Source organism: Crocodylus siamensis, chromosome 4, assembly GCF_052110815.1.
Source record: "Crocodylus siamensis isolate JL-2025a chromosome 4, ASM5211081v1, whole genome shotgun sequence".
NCBI classification, from domain to species: domain Eukaryota; kingdom Metazoa; phylum Chordata; order Crocodylia; family Crocodylidae; genus Crocodylus; species Crocodylus siamensis.
This window is the reverse complement of record NC_143398.1, coordinates 230,360,480-230,383,066: the sequence shown is the minus strand read 5'-3', so window position 1 is coordinate 230,383,066 and position 22,587 is coordinate 230,360,480. Positions and strand designations below refer to the sequence as shown.

At 43.7% G+C, this 22,587-nt stretch overlaps 2 protein-coding genes across 3 annotated transcripts in view; one reads left to right on the top strand and one right to left on the bottom strand.

The window, feature by feature from the left end:
• The window catches only part of UBXN4 (UBX domain protein 4), a 26,765-nt gene extending 16,014 nt beyond the window's left edge, over nt 1–10,751 (top strand). Inside the window, exons 5-13 of the mRNA XM_090045849.1 lie at nt 875–1,025; nt 1,467–1,575; nt 3,433–3,487; nt 3,698–3,862; nt 5,159–5,286; nt 6,720–6,822; nt 7,601–7,732; nt 9,358–9,566; nt 10,613–10,751. Of these exons, the coding sequence (XP_089901975.1) occupies nt 875–1,025; nt 1,467–1,575; nt 3,433–3,487; nt 3,698–3,862; nt 5,159–5,286; nt 6,720–6,822; nt 7,601–7,732; nt 9,358–9,566; nt 10,613–10,751 (1,191 nt within the window). The remainder of the gene's footprint in view (nt 1–874; nt 1,026–1,466; nt 1,576–3,432; nt 3,488–3,697; nt 3,863–5,158; nt 5,287–6,719; nt 6,823–7,600; nt 7,733–9,357; nt 9,567–10,612) is intronic.
• The window catches only part of LCT (lactase), a 27,852-nt gene continuing 15,924 nt past the window's right edge, over nt 10,660–22,587 (bottom strand). Inside the window, exons 9-17 of one of the 2 annotated variants that reach the window (XM_090045847.1) lie at nt 21,797–22,065; nt 21,294–21,584; nt 20,239–20,437; nt 19,298–19,500; nt 18,714–18,823; nt 17,129–17,263; nt 15,476–15,699; nt 14,092–14,328; nt 10,660–13,500 (exon numbers count right to left, since the gene is read on the bottom strand). In XM_090045847.1, coding sequence (XP_089901973.1) covers nt 13,262–13,500; nt 14,092–14,328; nt 15,476–15,699; nt 17,129–17,263; nt 18,714–18,823; nt 19,298–19,500; nt 20,239–20,437; nt 21,294–21,584; nt 21,797–22,065 — 1,907 coding nt within the window. In that variant the 3' untranslated portion in view covers nt 10,660–13,261. The remainder of the gene's footprint in view (nt 13,501–14,091; nt 14,329–15,475; nt 15,700–17,128; nt 17,264–18,713; nt 18,824–19,297; nt 19,501–20,238; nt 20,438–21,293; nt 21,585–21,796; nt 22,066–22,587) is intronic. The other variant, XM_090045848.1, reaches the window with a different exon arrangement.

The window sequence follows — 22,587 nt, the reverse complement described above, 5'->3', positions numbered from 1 at the left end:
ATGCCCAATTTCCCACCCCTGTCCCCACCCCTATTAGGGCTGGGCAATGCCTCCTTCCCCTTGCCCTGTTGGGGCCAGGTCACATCCCTGTCCCCTGTGGGGTTGCTTTGGGGCTGGCCTGCCCTACCCTTCCCTCCACTGCACAGGCAGATAGTGCCTGCTGCACTGCCCGAGCACTGGCTGGATCCAGCACACACATACTGGGCACTGCCAGTCCAGCTCGCTGGGCAAAAAGCTTGGACACCACTATTTTAAAGAAATTTTAGTCCAAGCTATCTCCTAGGCCAGTGGTCTCCAAACTTTTTTGATCGTGCACCCCATCAGTAAAAAATTTTTGAGCACGCGCCTCCAATATAGGTATATTTATATCCGCGCACCCCTATCAGTAAAAATGTTTTGAGCACGGACCCCCAATATAGGTATATTTATGTAAATATAAATAGAAGTTCTAATATTTTCTTCCCGCACCCCAATGGATCATCTTGTGCACACCCCACTTTGGAGACCACTCCCCTAGGCTACTCTGCTAGCTGGGGTCAGAAAACAAAATGGCTTCCAGTATTTGTATCACATTAAGCTTTTAAAAGCGATGCAAGTGATTAGTATTAAACTATGTTATGACAATGAGCATATCCCACCCATGCCTGTATCTTTGTGCCAGTCAGGATAAAAATAATGTGAAGGAATTGATGTAAACATAATACCAGCACTTATTTTTGTATTCTGGTGTTCATGAGTTGCTGTACTTGAGGTGTACAAGACTTGTTTGCCCTCCAGAGAGAAGAAGGGTTGGTGAGGTTTGAGTTTTAAGCCTAAGAAGATAACCAGAATTTTGTTATCCTTTTATTACTGCAGTTGTTTTCTTCTTTCGTAGATGCACACAGTAAAAAATCAAGCGCTGGAAAATGAGAGTCAGTTGTCTGGTCCATGTCCTTCTTTTCAGTCTAATAGCCCTTCAGAAAATGTTCGTTCCAGAGCAGATGAGCTTTGTTCAATGCAACCTGAGACTGTAAGCTCTTCTGCAGGTAATTTTAATAAGCAGGTTTATGAGCGCTACCTAATATACTTTTAAAATATTAATGCTCTGATTTGTTATTTCTTAAAATTAATATAAATGGTCGTAAGACATCGTGGCCTTTGGCTATCACAATGCCCTCAGAGTGCATCTTGCAGAGAGTGCACTGAGCCAAATATCTGCTCTGTAATATGTAAAATATGATGTTTATAAGGTAACAGTTAAAAATGATGCAAGTATCGTATTCATAAAACTTAGGCCCCATTTTGAGGGTCACCAACCTTTCTAGTAATGTATTTTCTTTATATGCTTGGTAAACAATAGTTTGCAACAAAAGATGGCAGAAGCTGGCCAGGATATTAACTAGTGTGACAATGGGGTTTCGTTATAGCTTTTCTGCGATCATAAATTTGACTCCTATTTTTCCCCTTCTGTGCCTTAAAACTTGAAGATAAAGCATGTGCAGATCAGGCGAGTCAGCTTCAAGACACAGGTAGTTCTTCAGATGAGAGAGTGACTGATATTCAGCCTGTGAATGACCTTGCAGTCAAAGTGGAAAGGTTTGTACTTCTTTGGACTTTCCATCTGAATTAATGTGCTTAATACATTTCTTGAATACTAAATGAAGTGAAAGAATCAGTTCCCTTGACTTGCAAATGACACACCTGTTTCTGCAAGGACATACTGTTGGCTCATATTCATCTCATGGTCTAATGTAACCCCCAGGGCTGAGTACAGACAGTCAGAAAGCCTGAGGCTGAGTTGATTCAGTCTTTGCAGGTTAGTCTAAGCCAGGGGTTTTCAACCTTTTTTGAGCAGTGGTCAAGGAGCTGGGGAGGGGAGGGTGGCAGCAGTCTCGCACAAAGTGGCAGTGCGGGGTGATGGCTGCTGCATTCAAGCTTCTCCCCCCACATCCAGCCAGCTGGGCGGTGCCTGTTAGGCCCACAGTGGCGTGCCACTGCCCTCACCCCACCCCAGCCCTGCTTGTGAGGCAGCAGTGTGGGGTGGTGGCACTCCATCCCCACTCACCCGCACTTACCCCTGAGACCTTTCAAAGTACTCATGAGGGTACATGTACTGACAACACCTGGTCTAAACTGCACAGATTAAATTGAAACAAGTGAATAGATGCCTACCTTTGACTCAGGAAGTGCAGCCACACTCTGGCTGTGTGTTCACTTCCTTTTCCTGCTGCCCCCGAGGTCTCTGGGATTTGCAATCCAGAGTTACAGCAGCAGGACTCTGCAGGATTGCTCATCACTTACCTTTCCCACTTCCAGGTGCCTCTGGGATTTGTAGTCCACAGTCTCAGCCAGCAGTAAGTTTGGGCAAGGGAAGGGGCATTTTAACCCCCACTTCCTGGCCCCAGACCCCAGCTGGGGGTTGCCTGGGTGGGGGGGACAGTCCCATCGTGCCCGCCCTCCCCCCCCAGGACCTCTTGCTAGCCAGCCCTCACTGCTCCAGCTAGGGAGCAGAGGGGCAGGGTCAGCCCTGCTCTCTGGAGCAGACAGCACAGCTCAGCCCAGGGCTGCAAAATGCTGGGATGCTGGGGGACTCTGATTTAACTTAAACCAGGAAGGGGTCTGGGACAGAGGTTCCATAAAGCGGTTTGACCCAAATCAGTTAAATCTGATACCACATTCAACCAGGTTTATCTTAAATCAGTTTCAGCCATTTTGAAACTGGTTTATGTGCACTGAGCTTCTGTCCTGTTACAGGTTTAAACCAGTTTCTGATCACTTAAACCAGTTTATTTGTAACTCTTGTCCCTAGCCCAGGTCTGTCTCTGCAGTACTGCAGCTCCGCTGTTCGTTCCCCGGACTTAGTGTCATCTGCAAATTTGCTAAGTGTGTACTCAGTCCCAATCTCCAAATCCATTAGTAAAGATATTTAAAAAAATGCTGGACCCAGGACCGACCCCTGGGGAGCCCCAGTTGATACCTCTTCCTAAGTAGACATTGTGCTATTGATGACTAATTGTCGGACGTGATGATTTGGCCAATTTTGCATCCACCTTGGGTTGGATTCAAAACGCCTTATTACGTCTCACTGCGTCAAAGTGTAAATACTTTTGTAGTGGGTGGGACAAGATTACAAAGCTATTCAGTTACCTAATGGGGAATAATAGAAGGAATAATAAAACTGATAACCTTAAAAATATTGGAGATTGGAACTTAATTGGCAAGTTGCCATGTCAGGCAAAATGTATTTTTAAATTCAGTTTGTTGCTACTATGGCCCCACTTTAATACAATTCATGGTTATTCTCGCTTTCCCTCTTTGTAAAATTTTAGATGGTGTTTTATTATCACATCCTTTTAAATGCTAATTCCGTAAAAGCAAAAAATTAAATAAAATGTAAATATTTCAAGCTGTAATTGTAAGTGTATTTGTCTTTTGTTATTTTTTTTTATACAGGCTAACAAAAAAGCTTGAAGAAAGACGAGAAGAGAAAAAGAAAGAGGAAGAACACGTAAAATATAACTAGATTTATCACTTAGCTATGCTTTTCTTTTTTCTTTTGGTTGTGCTTTCATTATCTAACACTTTAAAAAATAATATTCGTAATTATATAGAAATCCCACTGTCTTCAAGTGACGCATCTAACATTATTAAGTCAAGTTTCATTCCAGTCTGTAGAAATATTTTGATGTTCCACTAATGCAAGTTATGTTCCCTTCAGAAAGAAATTAAAAAGGAAATTGAACGAAGAAAAACTGGGAAAGAGATGCTGGAGTACAAGAGACGACAAGAAGAAGAATTGACAAAACGAATGTTAGAGGAAAGGAACAGAGAGAAGGCGGAAGAAAAAGCAGCAAGAGAGCGTATAAGACAGCAGATTGCAATGGTAGAGTTTTTTTGTCTTATAAACATGGATAAAGTAATCTCATGATTTGGGTTTATTAAATCTCTGCAAGGACCCTAAGTATCCTGGAAACTTAAGATAGCTGATTCTAGTGCATCTGACCTTATTTTGCTTTTCTGAGCTGGCTTTCAGGTAATAGGGACTATTATTCTTAGGATGTACATTTGAGAAGGATCCAGTGTTTTGATTTGACACAATGTTTTTCTTTTTTTTTAAATTTCAAAATAAACTACTGTGTTCGCATATGCACTGAACACACTAAACTATATAAGCTCCTTTTCCTGAAATACCAGATAGAAATGGTGTTGGCACATGACATGGGCCAGAACAACTTTTTGGAGTATAAAAATGGGATTGAGCAGCACTAACGTAATAGATTTTGAACTGATGCTAGTAAAGTTAGAGATATGGTAAATTAAAAGTATTTTGGAGGGGATTTTGTTGAGAGGGGGAACTGGGTAGTTCACACTTCTTGCACTTGACCGTAGGCTCATCAACTAGCCTTTTTATCATTACAAATACATAGATTTACAACCCTGTAATTGTATCTCCTTAACATTTTAAAAAGTAAAATAACAGAGGGTTTTCCCTAAAACTTACCAGAGGTAAAGCTGCTAGAGGTATTGCCCATCAGTTGGTGATCATATTGTACCTTTGTTTCAAATCCATGATTCTTAAATCCCCAGACTTAAAATTAGCTTTGTGTAGGTGGATCCTGCACTGCCTTACTCCTTTCAGGGTCAGTGTTAAAACTTCCGTGTTGGCAAAAAAATACTTAAGCTCTTCAGAAAAAAACCTTTTCTTTTACAGTGCAATATTCAAGACTCTTCTGTTATTTCCCTTTGAAGTCTCTAAAGGCTTGTATTATAACTACTTTGCACATTTGGTTTCTTTAATAACAATAATTTACTATATTGAAAATGCCCTTTCAATTATACCTCTCAATATATTTGTGAGCTGCACTCTTACACGTGTGTTTGCTTTTTCACGCTGAAATTAGGTATACAAAATTGCTGGTAAATCTTGTTATTGACTTAGTTCTACCAAAATTTGTCTTTTACATGCAGAAATTGAATTTAGATTCTGGTATTCAGCAGAAGGTAAATAGCTTTTCAAATAGCAATAAGACACAGAAAAACTTGGCTGTCAGCTTGTTTTTTCTTCTTTATGATCTATTCAAGCCAAATGCATTTGAGTGTTAATTGCAGGTTGTATTAGTTATTTTTTCTTAACACAGAGTATGGTAGAAATCCAGTTTTCTGTTTGGTCCTTTTAAAGGATCGTGCTGAAAGAGCAGCTCGCTTTGCAAAGAATAAAGAAGAAGCAGAAGCTGCCAAGGCTGCAGCTCTCCAAGCTAAGCAGGCTGAAATAGAGGCAAGGAAAGAAGCATCTCAAAAGGAAAGGAGGTGAGTGCCATGTTTTTGGAGACAGAAGAGGAAACTGTATCAGCCACAGCTTGATAGTAGCTTATTGTCACACTGATCCTGTATTTTTCCTGGCTGTCCTTATTGGCCTGCTGTCCTTACTCATTAGTATATAAAATGATAGCAGACTTGCCAAACTTTTTCTTCGAATTCTAGGATCTTCTTCCCTTCCCTGAATTTGCAGCCTAGCAATCCCATTTGCTGTCTACATTAGTATGTTTCAAGATATTTCCCACATTTGGAGTACTGCTAGTGCACCTTTCATTCTTATTGCTGGGTTGTTTTGCTTACTGTGAGCAGATCTAGATAATACTGTTAAGAAGACAATAGCTTTTTCTCTCTCTACTGGTGCTTGCAACTGCAGTAAGCGTCCTGAAAATGCTTGTGTAAGCATCTTGTCTGGATCCCCAGTTGTGGTAAAGCATGTGTTCTCAGAATTGAATCTAAGAAGAGGAGTAGTGAAAGTTGCATTTTCCTGTCTTCTAAAGCCATGCATAACGGAGGAAAGAAGGTTCCTTTTACCAGGTGTAATTTAAAGAATATCTTCATGGATTCCACTCTAGCTACTTGTGTCCCACATAGACAAAAACTGAACATGGCTGGTCAAAATAATTCACTGGGCCAGGGACCAGGGCTGTGTTCAGGATGTCCTTGCTTTTTCCCAACCTAGAGTATGAAGGTTAGGGCAGGCCTAGTTGTCCCTCTGTTCCTTTATACCTTCAAAGGCAATTTGCATTCTTTGGCCACTGGCACAGGTTTATGTAACGGCTCAATGGACCTGATCCGTGATGCAGACAATCACACCTCTTGCCGTGCCACGCATGCATGGAAGGACGCGAGATTTTCAGAACAGGGGTCAGATCCTGATGGCACCATTGCTACGTGCCTGTGCAGGGGGAGCCTAAGATCCCAGGCTCCTCTGACACCAGCAAGTTGAAATCTGGGTACCCGCAGCCTGACTGAACCAAAGTGGTCTTGGGACCAGGACCAACAATCGGCTGATTTCAGTTCCAGCCCCAGGACTGCACTCAGGCTGGATCAAGACTGGTACAGTCGCAGGGCCAGGATTGTGCCAGTCTTGACTCAGCTTTGATAACCCTGCCACACATTCAGTTTGAGGCATGATGAAAACTGGCAACAAAAATGCTACATGTTTTATGGATATTTTTGTGACTGGCTTATCATTTTGTTGCAGCATTAATTCCTTGAATTACTATTTATGGTGCGATTTAACAGTCTTAGTTATAATGTGTCCAGGGGTCTTTGCTACATACCTCTCTCAAGGCTGTGGATCTCTCCTGAACAGTTACCTGAATTGAAGTAACTTTTATGTATTTGAATTCTACCATGTTGAAATCGTCGAAACACTTGCCAGAGAATGGATGCACTGACTAAATGTGAACTGTCTCCCACAGTGCTATAGCAAGGATTCAGTTCCGTCTCCCAGATGGATCTTCCTTTACTAATCAGTTTCCTTCAGAAGCACACTTGGAAGAAGCTAGGCAATTTGCTGCACAGGTAAAGAGATGTCTTTTTATTTTCAAATTTTCCAAGGAGGCAATCCCAGAACATTTATAATTGTCTGCTGTTGCAGACATCTATCCCTCCTAACAAATTGATTTCTTCAGTGCTGGATTCTCTCTTGGGCAGTTTGCTCTCTCTCATTGTTCAGATGATGGGTTCTTTAGGCTGACTGATATTGAGGATTGCTTGTACGTTTACACGTGCCATTTTGAACACTAACCCTTCTGGACTTTATTAGTAACCTTTCCTGCACCATCTACTACCTGCTTAGTAGGTTGGCATTAACTTTTCCTTAAGAGAATACTTATTGCATAAAATGAATAGTTTAGTTAACAGAAAAATCATAACCTGCCTCTTTGCAGGTAGGGACTGGAATAAATGCCCTTTGAAGCCCTCTCCACCAAATGATTGATGCACTTCTGTATTGAGCTTACTGGGTGCTTATAGGAAAGCAAATGAAGAGACAAATCTTCTGTTTCCTTTTCTGAAAATAAGTTATTACCAATGTAAATATATTGGGAGATGCAAAGAGGTTTCTTGTATCTGAATGGGGGTGGCAGTTGGGACATGTGATTGGGATCAGCTGGAGGGTTTACTTGTGAGGCAGTCTGAGCAGGGAGGCAATGCTGGAGCTCTCAGGCTTTGTGGTACTGTGTAGGGAAGCCTCTTTGGGTGGGTTGGCTATTGTAAACTGCTCTGAGCTCTTTTGGATAGCTTTATATTTATTTTTAGATTTATATCCCACCCTAACTGAATTGTTCCATTCTCACAGACAGTTGGCAACACTTATGGCAACTTTTCCTTGGCCACAATGTTTCCCAGAAGGGAGTTTACCAAAGAAGATTATGGAAAGAAATTATCAGAGCTAGAGCTTGCACCAAGTGCTTCAGTAGTATTGTTGCCGGCAAGTATTTATATTGTTCAGTTCACACGGCATAGATATTTAATCATGTGTCTTTCATTATAAGTAGTAGACAAGGTAATTTTACGTAGTGTAATTCTGTAGTTCTTGGAGTATTTCTGCCAGTAATTCTTTAAAACTCTTCTTGTTAAGGTTTTAGTCTAATAAAGAAGGATTTTCCCGTTCTATTGCTAAGTACAGATGCATTTAAATACCAGAGATAGAGTTGTATGGATACTTGCACTTTTTGTAGGCATGTGTGCCCTTTTGTTTGGGGAGAGACTGAATTTTTACCAAACTTAAGAATATGTTTGGGAATTCAGGAGTCAAAGTGCTGTGAATCTGTGCAGAATTTAGACTTGTGCCCTCAACTTTTTCATGTCAGAAATGACAATTTGTTTGAAAAAGGGAAATGCTAAATGTTCCTGAAGCTCTCAGTTAAATCTCAGATAGACTCGCTCTTAGATACTGGCACAATTACTTACCATTTTGATCTGTACTGAAGGAAAGGAATTAAAAACCTACCACTTCCCAGCATTGGCAATGACACAAGGGGAAGTGTGAGCTCTTCACTGCCTCTTTTGGCTCATGAGCCCCAAAGAGCAGCCTGCTTTTCTGCTGTGCCCCATAAGCTGTTCTTGGATAGTCTTATTCTTAAACTGGCTTCAGTCCTCAGTAGATCTGGTAGGGCTCACCCAGAGGAATGGGTCTGGGAGCAGAAAGGATTGGATTACAGTTTGGGACGACTTGGGACTACAGTGTGGGACAACTAATCAGAAGTGAGTTGCAAAATAAGGTGTTTGGCTCAAAGTAAGCCTGCTTGTATAGTCAGAACCCAGAACTCACATCTAGTGCCTGTTTCATAACGGTGGGATTGGCTATTTGGGTGTTTTCACATAGGTACTGAACAATAGCTTTGCGAAGCTTCAGTCCCTGATTCAGTTCAGTGGAGATTTGGCCCAGTTCGGTGGGCAAATCTCCAAAATCGAATTGAAGGACCCTTTAATTTGCCCAAATCAAATTGGAACCCTCCGAATCGATTCGGAAAGATTTGGAGATTTGGACATAGACACAGCTTTAAATGTGTTTTCTACATACCTCTCGGTAGCAGGGGCTCATGAACACTGTGATGCTGGGGCGCATGGAGTGTCCCACAGAAGCACAGTGCGCTTGGCAGCAGACCCGGAAGTGCACCAGAAGCACTTCCGGGTCCCCTCCGTGGCCCCCCGGCTTGGTGACTGGTGCCTCCTGGGTCTGGGGGGGGGGCACCCGGAGTCCCCCTGCAGCCGATCACAGAGTTGGGTGGGTGCAGGGGGCCCCCAGCGCATTCCCTGGCAGACCCGGAAGTGGGTCCCCCTGCACTCCTGTGGGACTCTCCATGTGCCCCAGCATCACAGCGATCATGAGCTGTGCCTGCTATCTCAGGGTATGTAGATTAAACTTTTAAAGCTGTGTCTGTGAACCGCTGATTCTCCAAATTGGCATCGAATCTTCAGATTCGGATTCGGCTGAATTGAATTGAGGACAGTGATCTAAATCAATGAATCTAACCTGGCAGTTCATAAAATATCCTTTGCAAATCTCCAGCTCTGCACAGTCTTAATTTTCTGTTCTTTGTTCATGAATAGGCTGGAAGACCAGCAACTTCAGTGGTACAGGCCTCAGGTGGAGACTTTTGGAAGTTCCTGGGCACAATACTTTATCCGCTCATTGCTGTCTGGAGGCTTATTAGCAACTTCATATTCACCAGTCCTCCCCCCTCACAATCTACAGTGAGAACAGCACATCAGCAAGAACATTCAAATCCTTCAGCATCCAGCAGTATGGAGCCAAGCAGGTAACTGCTCCTGACTAGGTTGTTCTGTTGCTAATGGCACCAGCTAAAATTGCCCTCGTCTGGTTCAGTGAACTGTTGGCCCACAATATCACAAGGATGGTGTCAGGGATAGGGCACTGGACTAGAACTCAGAGATTTTTGTTTGTTTTTTGGCTCAGTCAGTGCTGTCCTGTTGGGCAAGTCTGGTGCACCATCGTGCTTTTGGGCCCCTGTTGTAAAAGGGGAATAGTACTGCGCTGTTCATGATTGAGCTACTTGTATGCATGGATGAGTTTCATTTGATCCACTACTTTGGAGGTCAACATGCTTTTCAAGAAGAAATGAACTATGTGAAACAGTAAGGTGTCTGCTGGGAGATAACACGGTTGCCAGACTGGCAGGGGATTTCATTACTGTAGCCCAGCCATCAGACAGGTTCTTGATGCCTTGAGCTTTGGTGCTGTGCTGTGATTATTCTTGCATTAGTAGCTAAGAACTGTTATGTTTTGTTTCTTAGTCAGCTCTGGGGAAATGCATCTTCTCTGAGTGGTGTGTAAAGAATAAAAGACCTGGAAGGATTAGCAGTAGGACCCCTACAACCTTTCTCAGAGTAACCAGTTGCTAATAAAAGCATGCTCTTCTCCTCTCTTTTTCCAGTCATCTTGTCCAATCTTCTCAAGCTGTGATTATACAGGAATATTACATGTACCATACATTATTCTAATTTGTTCTGGAGCTCCAAGAAGTAGAGAGCAGGCGGTCTTGAGTATCTGGACAGAGTCAGGGAGAACTCCAGATCAGATTTGCTGCTTACGGCTGGGTGGTGGTTTTGCTCCTATGGAAGCCCTCACTTCCACCTGTTACAGATGTAGGATCTGTGTGACTCCTTAAATTGTGATTTTTATTTATTTTCTAGCACAGTTGAGCCGTTTTCTCTAGGAAAGCACTAGATGCTCTGATTGGGACAAAATGATGCAAGCCATTTTTGGTGGGAGACATGTTTGACAGAGTAAATGCAGTTACTGCCAAGGAAATTGTTCATAACTTGTATTTCCTTTTCTATCTAGGCAAGCAGTTAGGAAACGAGTGCTGGAAAAGCGTGGGGAGGACTTTAAAAAAGAAGGCAAAATATATAGATTGAGGACTCAAGATGATGGAGAAGATGAAAACAATACTTGGAATGGAAATTCAACCCAGCAAATGTAGTTTTGAGTAATGGTGCAATAATCATTGGGTTTGTTTTGTTTTTTCCTTATTTGATTTAAGCAAACTAAAATTTCTGCTGGAGACATAAGGCTTGTATCTTAAACTGACTCAGCCACACTACTTCTATTCTTGCCATGGGATATGAAGTTGCCTAAATCAAAAAACAAGAGGTGTAGCTGTCTGCTACAATACTGCATATGGTAACAGTTGCTACAGGCTCAGAGGATTGAGAATTTCCATCAGCTTTCAGTATTCCGTAATTATTAGCCCTACAGTCATCTGAAGGCACTTTTATCTATGAATATTCTGCTATATAAATCTAAAGCCCAGCCATTGATATAAAGTTCTTGGTAGGTCAGTGAATGAGTGAGTAAATTGAGCGCACCAGAAGCATTATTAGCAAATCAGATTAACTAATTTATGTTTAACTTTCTTGCTTCTGCAACTGCAAGCACAACCTTGTAGTTTTTAATTCTCAAGCACTCAATAAAATGTTTTTCAAAAAAAACCCGACTCTAACATTTCTCATGGAGACCTTACAGATGCTGTTCCTTTTCAGCTGCACTAAACAGTTCCCTTTGTTGTAAAACTAAACTTAACCCTTTGGCTCTTGTGTAGGGTGGATGGTTATATATGCAGATTGCAGCTGCTCCAGCATGGTAGTATTTCAGGACTAACTTTTTTACTTGTAGCATCTGCAAGTAAAGCATAGTTTAAATATGTCATGAAATGTGCAGTGTTTGCATTCTGGAAGCTGCCACACCTAGCTCAGACGGGGAAGATCTGCCCTTCCCATCTCTAGACGCTGATAATATGCTGTTTTCCCTACAGTGGAACCTTCTAGAGACTCTGTGTTTTCCCTACAGTTTAAGTCCACATCTCCCAGAGTAGCTTTCCTACCCTCTGCAGGTACGGTGCAGTATCGGTGCCCCCTGAAGCGCACTAGTGAGCAAATGAATGCTAGCAAATATTGAATTCATGCAAGAGCGTCTTTGTAGTTCAGCCCTCTGTGATGGCTGTAGATTGCCACCGTACTGTTCTCATCTTCACATGCATCATCATGGCATCTGAAGTTGACTGTCACCTACAGAAACTCATGCCTCTAACTAAGTGTTTAAGGTGCTGCCCTGCCCTAGCTTCAGGCTAACATGACTAGCTACCACTCTGTATCTTTACCTGTTAGGCTTAATAGTTAGATTAAAGGCAGCACAAGAATGCTTCCCCACTGCTACAACGCTGGCTTGCAGCATATACTGTGCTTAAGTTGGAGATCTAAGGTGCACTGCTTTCTATTCGAACCAAATTTCAAGTGCAAATGTAAGGCAGGGTGAAACTGAAAGGTGCCAGAGGTAAGATATTTAACATCACAATTTATTTTAAACTGGTGCTGCTCATGTGTGTGGGTCACTCCATTAACTTACCTTTTGGAAATTAACTTTAGACGGCTAATGGACACACTGGCCAGCGCAAAGCAGTGTGGACTAACAAACTGACATCTCTAGCTGTAAACGTAAGAGAGGAGAGGCAGTAAGAATTCTTGAATCATCAGAATTGAACTGCACTTCTTGTAAGTTCATGTTGGTAAAGAATGTGCATCTAATAGGAACCATCCAGACCAGCATTAGTACAAAACAGACAAACCTTGTTTGATGCAAGAGAATTTTATTGGCTTACAAATAAGTGCAATTACAAGCTGCCCATGTTTTAAGCTCTCAGGGTAATTTGTACAATGCCTAGTACCCTGGGGGGTTAGCTATTACTGTTAGACAAACAATTAACATGAGAGCAGACCATCATCTTGCAGTGTCATTACAGAGTTTTTAAAGACACTGTCATTCCTGTTGGTATCCATAGAAAGAATGCAGTATGATGCAGCGTTCTTGGAAAGACTGGGGTGCTGGCAGTGGGAAGAGTTAAGTTCATTACAATTTGTTGTAGGTTTCCAATTTTCTGTTACTACACACTTGTATAAGTCAAATGTGACTATAAAGTCCATCTGATGTTGGCAGGAAGAGCAAGATCTGTGTTTTGGTTAGTTTCTTCCAGCAGTCTTGATGCCTTGGGAGCAGGTGTCCTGTGCCTCTGGCTGGTAACCTATTCTTTAATGTTATGCTAGAAGTGCAATTAAGTTGCCTCTCAAAAGCAGGATGCAACATGCAGACAATTTGTGGGGGAGGGGAGAGCAGGAAACGGGCAAAAGCCGCTCTTGTAAAATGCAGTGATCCGATACAGCTGGAGGCAACAAAAGTTTTCATGTTAACTGTCATCTTAAAGGAATGATTGTGTAGGCCAGTCGTCTAATGCATCTCAGCCCTCCCTGAGAGAGAGACTGAAGACAGCAGAGGGCTTGTCTGCGCTTTGTTTTATATAGCTGTAAATAGCTATTTGAAACTGAGTGTTAATTGGTTAGTGTTCAGTGGTGTGCTTAGCTGGGGGCAAGAGATTAAAAAAAACCTTTAAAACATGACCGAAATCTGAGTGGGCTGCCCTGCTACTCAGGCTTCAAAAACTTACAATCTATTTAGCTCTAGGTGTGGTGGTTTGTGGACTCTTTTGGATAGTTTCCCATATTTATAGAAGAAAAGCGCAAATGTTAACAGATCAACCAGAAGGAGAGCAAAGAGTACATACAGCGCTATTTCCGCATTTGATGAAGCTAACTCAAATCCCAAAAACCGTACTTTCTGGCTGGGTGCATTCAGCACAGGCCCCATTATGGTAGCTGTAGAAGCAGTTGGTGTCACAGTACCTAGGAGCACAAGAAGTGAATACATCAGCATGAGCATTGCTCTCTCAAACCACCTTGTGTACATTAAGCTTACAGTGGGCTCTGAGGATTGTTAGCATCCACCTTGCAACATGTGGTGACTTGACTAGAATTGAAGCTTCACATATAGCTGTAGGTCAGGCCCCTGCTGCACTTTTAATGCTGAAATTTAAATGTGGGGTAAAGAAGGGTGCATCACAAGTTCTTAAGTCATTTTAATTCTTGCAGTAAGGAACCCACTCTCTAGAAAGGTTGATATAAAACAAGCTTGCTCAAAAAAATAATCACCCATCACCCACGATTAATTTTTCTGTTTGTAGAATTCCTAAGCTTTTTTTTTTTTTTAAAAGCATTGTACCCTACTGCTACTCTTCCTTGTATGTGCAGACAGGAACTCAAGCTACACAAGTGTAGCTCTCAGAGCAATTTGGAAATGGAGCAAAAGCAGAACCTAAACGTTAGAACACTTATGTTCCTTCCTTTCCATTCATGACTCTTATAAACAAAGCATGGAAGTTGCCTGCAAAAGCCACTTGATTTAAATCTCTATTTGACTTTTAGTGCATTACTTACCTTCAGGCTGGGGTTGAAGACATGGATGTGGTCCAGTTGCTGGGTCTGGGAATCCATTGCATTGTATGATGGATGAGTAATACTTGGCAGATTCCTTTGGAATGCGAGGCAGAGCAGGGTCCGTGTAGTTGGTGTAATGCAAACCAAACCTTTCAGCAAAGCCTGTCGCCCATTCAAAGTTGTCCATCAGAGACCAGGCTGTGTACCCTCGCAGATCAACGCCATCCAGTACAACAGCTATTGCAATGTGCCAAATGGAAAGAGGGAGTTAGCCCCACAGGTTGTGAACATGGAAATGCCTGTTATCTACTAGGTTTATCTTGCTAGTTATCAATATAGAAGACAGTCCACTGTACTGCGTAAGTGGTGTGCAAAGTGCTGATCAATTAGAATGAGCATTTTAAACCTCCCTTCCATGTTTTATGCCTCATCCAGTCCTGAATCCTAATTCAGCAGGAGCTGGGATCAGGTGAACAAACTCCTTAATTCAGTCACACAAGTCTGTCTTTGCTGTAACTTGGAGGACTGAACTGGGCAGTTACTATCCTCTGTTCCTTTAAGCTTTTACTTAAAAAGAAAATGCTCTAAGACCATCAAAAGAGCTTTTGAACCAGTGCTTCAACAGCTGCTGTCATCTCTCTGCTAGAGAAAGACAACTGATTATATTTTGAACAGCTGACTACTTATGGTCCACAGTAGTCATTTTAACTTGTCAGTGGCCGTGGGCATAGCTTAGAATAGTACCTCAGTCTTCCCTAAGGGCAAACAATGTGTTTTACAGAGACAGCCTAGAAACAGCCTTCAGGAAAAAAAATCTGATTTTTCAGGCATTGTGTGGCCTGTGTAGTTAAACACCTCAGAGGTAACTTGTACTTTGTGAATAAAAATGTGAATGCAAGGGCCAGCTGGTAGAGCAGATGGGAGTCTTCAGTGAAGGCCACCGAAGGGTCCGCACATGCCAGAATTAGTGGACACAGATGGGATGGCTGGTGCTGTCTTCCTGCCCTTGCGACAGGCATGTGGACGAAGGTTGTCAGAGTGCCTGTGAGGCAGCTAGAGGGCATGATGCAATCTGTATAAAGGAGCAAGTTAAGTACCCAACTGTCTGACATTAGTAAGGGATTCAGACCAATGAGTCTGGCTTATTGGAGGCTGGAACTTTGTGTAATTGTCTTCTGGTGGGACACTGGGCTAAGATGGGCAGCTTCTGCAAGATGAGCCCCATCACCTTGCTGATGGCCACATTGCTCACGCTTAGAACAATCATCAGATTGTTAGTTTTACACTAAAAGGATGTGTAAAAGCATTATCCTGTTCAGCAGCAGCAGCCTAGCTCTCCATGGGTCCAGTTGACCAGTTTTTAAGCACTCTGGAAGGGAGCTACCTTTTAGCGCTTCGTTAATGTAACTCTTGTAGTAGTGCATTCGCCAAGTGTCATTGAGGCCTGTGTAGCCACGTTCAGAAATGCCATTCTCAGTCACGTAAATTGGAGGGTTGTTGTACTCCTCCTTTATCCACCTCAGGATCTTTCTGAAGCCAAACGGGGTCACCTTTAACCAGAAGGAGCCAGAGCCCAGCCAGCTGCGGTCTGTTATGGAAGCCACGCCCCTGGGGATGAGAACTTGAATGAGACCAGGATCAGACTTCTGGAGCTTTGCCCAAGAATGAATTGTACTTTAAAAGTTGCTCACATTCACAAATGAAAAGACACCAGAAACTCCATGAAGAGGTCAGAGTCCCATACAGCCAAACCCTTCCTTTTTTAAAGAGCTTACTATAGTTCAAAGTGTAAGATGACAAACTTGTAAAGGACATCACTGGCTTTGTGATGAAGGATAATGAGTACATTGAACTGAAATAATTTCACTCCCAGGCGAAAGGGAGGCCGTGAGACAGTGATGGGCTGGGGGGAAGTCTCTGCCCTGAACTGGAGCACAAGTCAGATTGGGCCTGAGCTCCAGGACACTGGGGCTAAGGGAAGGGGGCATGACACGAAGAGAGCAAGTTGTGGGGCCTCTGAGTTTCCTTGCAAATGGTTTAATAGCTCTGCAAAGCTTTATACTCATTTTGTGTTTTGAAGATTAGCAGGTCATGCCTTGAGCATGCCACTGAACTTTGGGGGTGGGGGCTCTGAAGCCTGTCCCTGGTATTGCAACTTGAGCCCCCTTGTTAAGTAACACCCCAAACCTCACAGAATAACAGCCTCAGGACTGCAGTGCTTGTCCCCTGACAACTGCCACTGACTCTGTGTCCCAGCACACCTGCAATGCAGGCTAGAGCCTACCATCTTGGGGGTTGTAAAGCCTGTGGCTAGAGACAAGATTTAAAAAATCTTGGCAGGGCAACTGCATATTCACACAAGAAAATTTCCACCTGGCTCTGAGTAAAGATAAAGGAACTGGATATGTCCGTTGTCTGCCCAACTACAGAAAACAGTTGTTTACGTGGGACCAAATGAAGAGAAGAATTACGAGTCCTTCTGCTTCCTCTAAAAATGATTAGCAAATGCAGGCTTTTTAGCTACCGAAACTAGGCCAAGTGAATATTAAAATAAGAAAGCTTTGTCTATGTAAGCTTAGCACTTAAATGATTAAACCTATGTTCCTTTATAGTGTGTGTGTGTGTGTGTGTGTGTGTGTAATAATGGAATGTGGGCACCGACTTGCTTAAGGCAACCACAAGTGTAATCTCACATCTCCAAATCTAGATTGCCAGAGGATCATTGAGACAGTCTGTCTAGTCACACTTGTATCAAGTGCTAATTTACTTTCCTTTATTAGTGGCTGTGTTCTTAACTGAGTGTGTTAAAAATGTCAGAGCAATACACATGACCTGTAGCAGATGACTAGGTCTGTGGAGCCAGAGGAAGCAAGTATCATTTATTTCTCAAATGTTGAATAGTCAAAGTTCTGGGAGACTGAATCGCTATCCGAAAGGCCGGGCTTGGAGAATTGATTTTGTTATTTGACAGCAACCAAACCGGCACCAGCTTGAAGAATGTGTTTCATTTAGCTACAACTTCACGCTCATGTCTTACCTATCGGAGTCATAGGAGGAAACACCAGCAGCATAGTTCAGGTTAGATGCCAGGATGGTTGTGTAATGATTGAAGCCAAAGTAGTCAAATGTGCCCTTAATTCTCTGTTTTTCACTCTCAGTAAATTCTGGGAGTCTGCATTAAAAGGAGGAAAATAAGAGAAACAGTTCTTTCACTACATCATGTTTAAAAGATTAAGTTGACCATAAAGGATATTGGGATAGTTGTCACACAAACACCCACCCCTCTTCTACAGACCTACAAGCTTATTAGATAGTGTTAGTAATTATTCATTGAATGTGCACAGCTGTCTGTGGAGCAAAAGGTTCTTACACATCATTTTACTAAGCTTTAGGTCTTCTGATGAGTATTAAAATATGCATTTCATTAACTGGATACCAGTGCCTGGGATGGTAAAGGACTTGCCCACAGGCACAGCAAGTTAAAGGGAAAAATGCAGCTAATGAAAGACCTTTGACAACCAGCTGCTTACTCCTGCCATGTTTCTTCCTGACTTCAGAACACAACCCATGAAGTTCGACCTGCTGCGACTACCAGACTGCTCCGCTCCCAGAGCATGGGGGTCCTTCAATACCAGATTCCCACAGAAAATGCTCCTCTGCAGCTCAGGTTCAGCAATTGCTGGGGCTGGTGTCCGGGTTTTGCGATTTGCTACACCTCCTGTTTTCACAGCTGATCAGTTCAGTGCATCCTCTCTAACAGCTGCTGAAAGCAACATTCAAGGCATCTCTGGAGGAGCATTAGGTCCTCTGGTGCAGAGCAGCCAGCTCTGTGCATCCCTTGTCATTGCCCCAAAGCAGCTTTTGAAGTAAGCGATTTATAAAATTAATTTGGTTTGTGAGAAACATGGACAGAACTTGTCTCAACAGGAAGTTCCCTGCAATGAAGAGCTTTCCAGGTGACTGAGCAACCCTAGGATGAAGATCTCTACAGCAAGCTTACTGCACAAGCATCTCACCCTAAGGAATAAGAACTGTTTCCTTAGCCTGGAAATCAGAAGAGATACAATGCTCTAAACAAGCCATGTCCATGGGGCCATCATCTTGTGCGTGGATGGGAAGAGGACTCTTCTCACGGGTTTCTCTGGTGTTCAAAGGTCGGGACAAACCCCACTGTTGCAGTGGTGCAAGGGAAGGAGGGGCCTGACCCCGAGATCTCCCTGCTGCAGCCAAAGCCTTTTCTAACACCTCGTATAGCAAAACACCTGAAAGCGTCTGTCCTGGAATTAAGGTTTTGAGCTGCTGCTGGGGAACAGATTGAACAGGCACATGGCAATTCTCATCTTTGTTTGCTTGGAAACACAGTGGGATCCCATCCCCGCAGAACAAAGCCAGCTTACAGGACATCCCTAGGCCATTACTTACTTCCTGTAAGTATCCGGGGGAGGCACTAATTTACATGTAATCCCTAGGCTCAGTTGTATCTGCGAACGTACCAGCTTGAGCATAAGGATCCCATCCCTCTTGCCCACCTAGCCCCAGTCTGCAGAACAAGTAGAGCGCGTGCACTCTGAATCTTGCAAGCAGGTGTCAAGACACAAGGCCAAGTGCTGCTAGGCTCTTACCGAGACTCGTTGAGCCCTTGGGCCAGGCTGCGCTCCCGTATCCTCCTCTTCATAACCTCATTGTAGTCACCATTTTTGAAAATGGGGTGAGCGAACCAGCCACCGTAAAACTAGGCCAAGAGGACAAAAGCAGGGGTGATGTGCATCTGCAGCAGAGTGCTCTGAAAGGGCGTTAACTCGATGGATCTGCACAGCCCAGGGTTAGGGACATGCCACATCATTTATGATAGTGGAACTGAACGCGAGTGCGCTCAGCGAGGCCAGGAGGCACTGCACGTTATTCAGCAAAATGCAGTAAGGGGTGCTGCTTTACAAGGGGGGTTTAATCTCCGCTACCTGCTATACAGGGTCAGCTACAGTGCATTATCCAGGAGAGGTTGGGTTCCCTTGGAGGAGGCAAGACTTGATGCCAATTTTACACAATCAAGCCCACTGGTTTGTGCAAAGAGATCAGGAACCTCACTGTCAAGCCCGGCTCAGCCCTATCTTGGAGATCCCCTCCAGGAAGGCAGCGATCTCATGCTGGACATCTCCGTATCCCCAAGGGGGTAGATCCCAATTCCCACAGCTGTGTGATTAGGTACCTGCACATATCGCCTGGCAGCATCAATATCCTCCTGCTTGTCGGGGTTCCTTGGTTCTGCCCAGTCAGAGTTGATGGTAATGGAGATTAATCCTTGTTGTTTAGGACGGTAGGTTGTGTTGTACAGGTGCCAGACTTCAGCATGGGCCTTTATCAAGTTGTGCCCTACTGTGTACGGGGCTCGACCTGGCCTGAAAGAGATTCCTGAAGAGACAGTAATAGCAGAGATGGATCAAACTGCAGCATCCACAGCCAGCGTGTGTTTCAGGAGGGTGACAAACAAAGCAAGCAGGAGTCACCTGCAAATGTTGCCTTTGGCATCCTAAGGGCCAACCTGAATGGCTAAGGGGGCACGGACAGTCCAGAGAGAGAGCACTAGGGGAAAAACTCCCTTCACAGGGATCCAGCCCCAAGGGAAGGATTTCAAGGGGGCAATCAGTGAGGGTGGCAGACTGCCCAGCCCCTTGCAGACATTTCACCTCCTTGCAGGTGAGACTGAGCCCTTCTCAATTCTGCATCCCGCCCTCATCACCGCAGAGCCCGAGCATCTCGTGTTAATCAGCCTCCTCTAAAAGCTGCTTTGCAAAGGCAAGTAACACCTTGCAAAGCCCCGCGGTTATGAGAGCTTCAGGTGTTCTCTGCATTCGTAGCAGACTGCCCACCGGCAGTGCACCTTCACGATGCCTTCCCCTGACCCACACCATCTAAACTACCCCCCCCGTTTCACAGCCTAGGACCAAGGGGCAGAACTGAAGTGACTTGCCTGAGCTGAGGGACAAAATCTGTGACAAATGGAGGAACTGAACCCAGGACACTTGGACATAATCAAGTACCTTAACTTCCAGGCCAGCCTTTAACTCAAGCTGACGGTTTGGCCAAGTGTCTTGCTTTTGCAGAGCACCCCTTACAGATGAGGCTGTTACCTGAGTGCGATGGCCTTACCTGGAGCTGATGTGCCATAGCCATAGCCAAGGTTTGCAATGATGTAGGGTTCATTGAGGGTGATCCAGAATTTCACCTTATCTCCCAGCCTCTGGAAAAGGACTTCAGCATACTCTTTAAACCTCTGGACTATAGTTTCGTTCTCCCACCCTCCAATGTTCTGCAGGGCCTGGGGGAGGTCCCAGTGGTAAATAGTTACCTATGAAAAGAGACCATTACACAGTCAGCTACTTGCTAATTCAATCCTTTATAGAAGTACAGATAAATGGAAGGATGTTACTTCAGCTATAAACCCTGTCTTAATATTGCAGGACTATCCCTTGCTAAAGGGTACTTATGTTCACTGACTTTTCACAAAAAGCATCTTCTGCAGCCAGCATTGCATGTAACTGGCTACAGCAGTCACAAAATAAAGTAATCTTTCCTGCAGTGCGTGTCAGGCAACAGTAAAAATACAGCTCTGGAGCTGCATGGTATTATTAATACCATGTCTGGATTTGACCCCCCCCCCCCAACTTAACCAAGGTTACAAACAGTCCCATGAAGGCAAGCGTTGTGATCCCAACAATTCAGGAACTGTCAGTGAGCCAGGCTAGAAGTAGAAAAACAGAAAACAGAGGAAGCAAAACCGCATAAAATAAGGGGGTGGGAAGAGGGGACAAAATCTAAAGCATGCCCATATTCCCTGGGTATTGGCACCTCTTCTCTTCCTCACGTCAGGAAGATGGCAGGTGAAAGTCTCAACTAGTTTCTCCTCACCCACTTAAATAAAATCCCTATAATGGTCCAAGTTAAGATTTTTCTATTGTTATATTGTAACAGAAAAAAACCCAAACCACCTCAATAACTTTGGTTCTGCTGTTCACATACATGGACCCAATCCTATAGCCAACAGCTCAATTCTCCCACACATGCATAAGACCAAGGGGTACGCAGCAGCTCTTAAGATCAGGATTTCTGAACAGGACAGTCCAAGAACGAAGAATTTAGTCCCTAGTGTCAACATTTCTTTTAGCCTTGTCTTGTTGGATCCCATTTCCCAGGCTCGTGATTACCTGAGGCTTTATGTCAGCAGCAAGAAGGGCATCAATAAGCCTCTCATAGTAGTTTAATCCAACTTCATTTATAAGTTTAGTAGTTCCATCAGGGAGAACACGGGGCCAGGAGATGGAAAAGCGATAGTGAGTCACTTTGAGGCCTTTCAGAATAGCCAAGTCCTCCTCAATTTTGTGGTAGCTGTCACAGGCAATGTCTGCAGTTTCATCGTTGCTAATTTTCAGGGGAGTGTGAGCAAATTGGTCCCAAATACTGAGTCCTTTCCCATCCTCTCTCCAGGCCCCTTCAATCTATATGGATATATTAAAAAAATAATAATAAAATAGTAACTCCGAATTTTGCAAGACAGACCAACTTAGAACACACTTTATTCTTAAAACATCTGGGCTGCCCAGTCTGTTAGTAGCCAACATAAGCCCCCCTGTCTTACAAGAGCTTTGGTTATACATACATACTCATCAACTGCTTGCACAATCCCAGGATCATACCATGGTTTGCTAACCTGATACGCTGCACTTGCTACACTCCATGAGAAGTTCTTTGGAAACTCCCCATATACAAACTCATCCTCTTTTGGCAGCGGGATCCCGTTGTTGCGAATGACTTCAGCATAGTACAGGGCAGAGCGCTTGGGCGTTCTCGGCCTGCTGGGATGTTTAAAATCCACCTGATGCAATCCAAACCGTGGTTCATACCCGTTCAGCCATTCAAAACTGTCCATGAGAGACCAAGCAATGTAGCCTCGAAGATTAACACCATCCAGTCTGGAAGCTAAAAACATTTTTGAGAGTTGCTAGGACAGCATGCGTACTGGAACGACACGAGCTCAATATCACGCGTTAAATTATAAATGAACAGCAAAGGATACAGGCTCAAACAGCCACCAGAACAAATCATACTCCTTCAGCGAGGTGGGACTAAAATCCTTGTTCTCAAGCAAAATGAACTTCTTGTACCTATCCGCACTAAAAAACATCCTTTCTCCTCTTTGTGGGCTGACGTGTGGAGGACATTACTGTAACCTACAGACTGTAGGTATTAGAGGACAATGAAGAGGGTATTTTACAAAACTGTCTTTTCTATTTGTTCTAGCTTAGGGATTAAAGCCTCAAATGTGAAATCTCTGGGGCAAATTCAGCCACGCTTTGTGGCTTAGCGTGTTGTTTCTAGATGAGATACCGCAGCGAGTCACTGGTGTTCGTCCTCTCCCTGCCCTCGCCGAGGTCCGGGCACGGAAGATCCAGGCTTCACAGCCGAGAACCGCCGGGCTGCTCCGAAACAACGTTCAGCTGC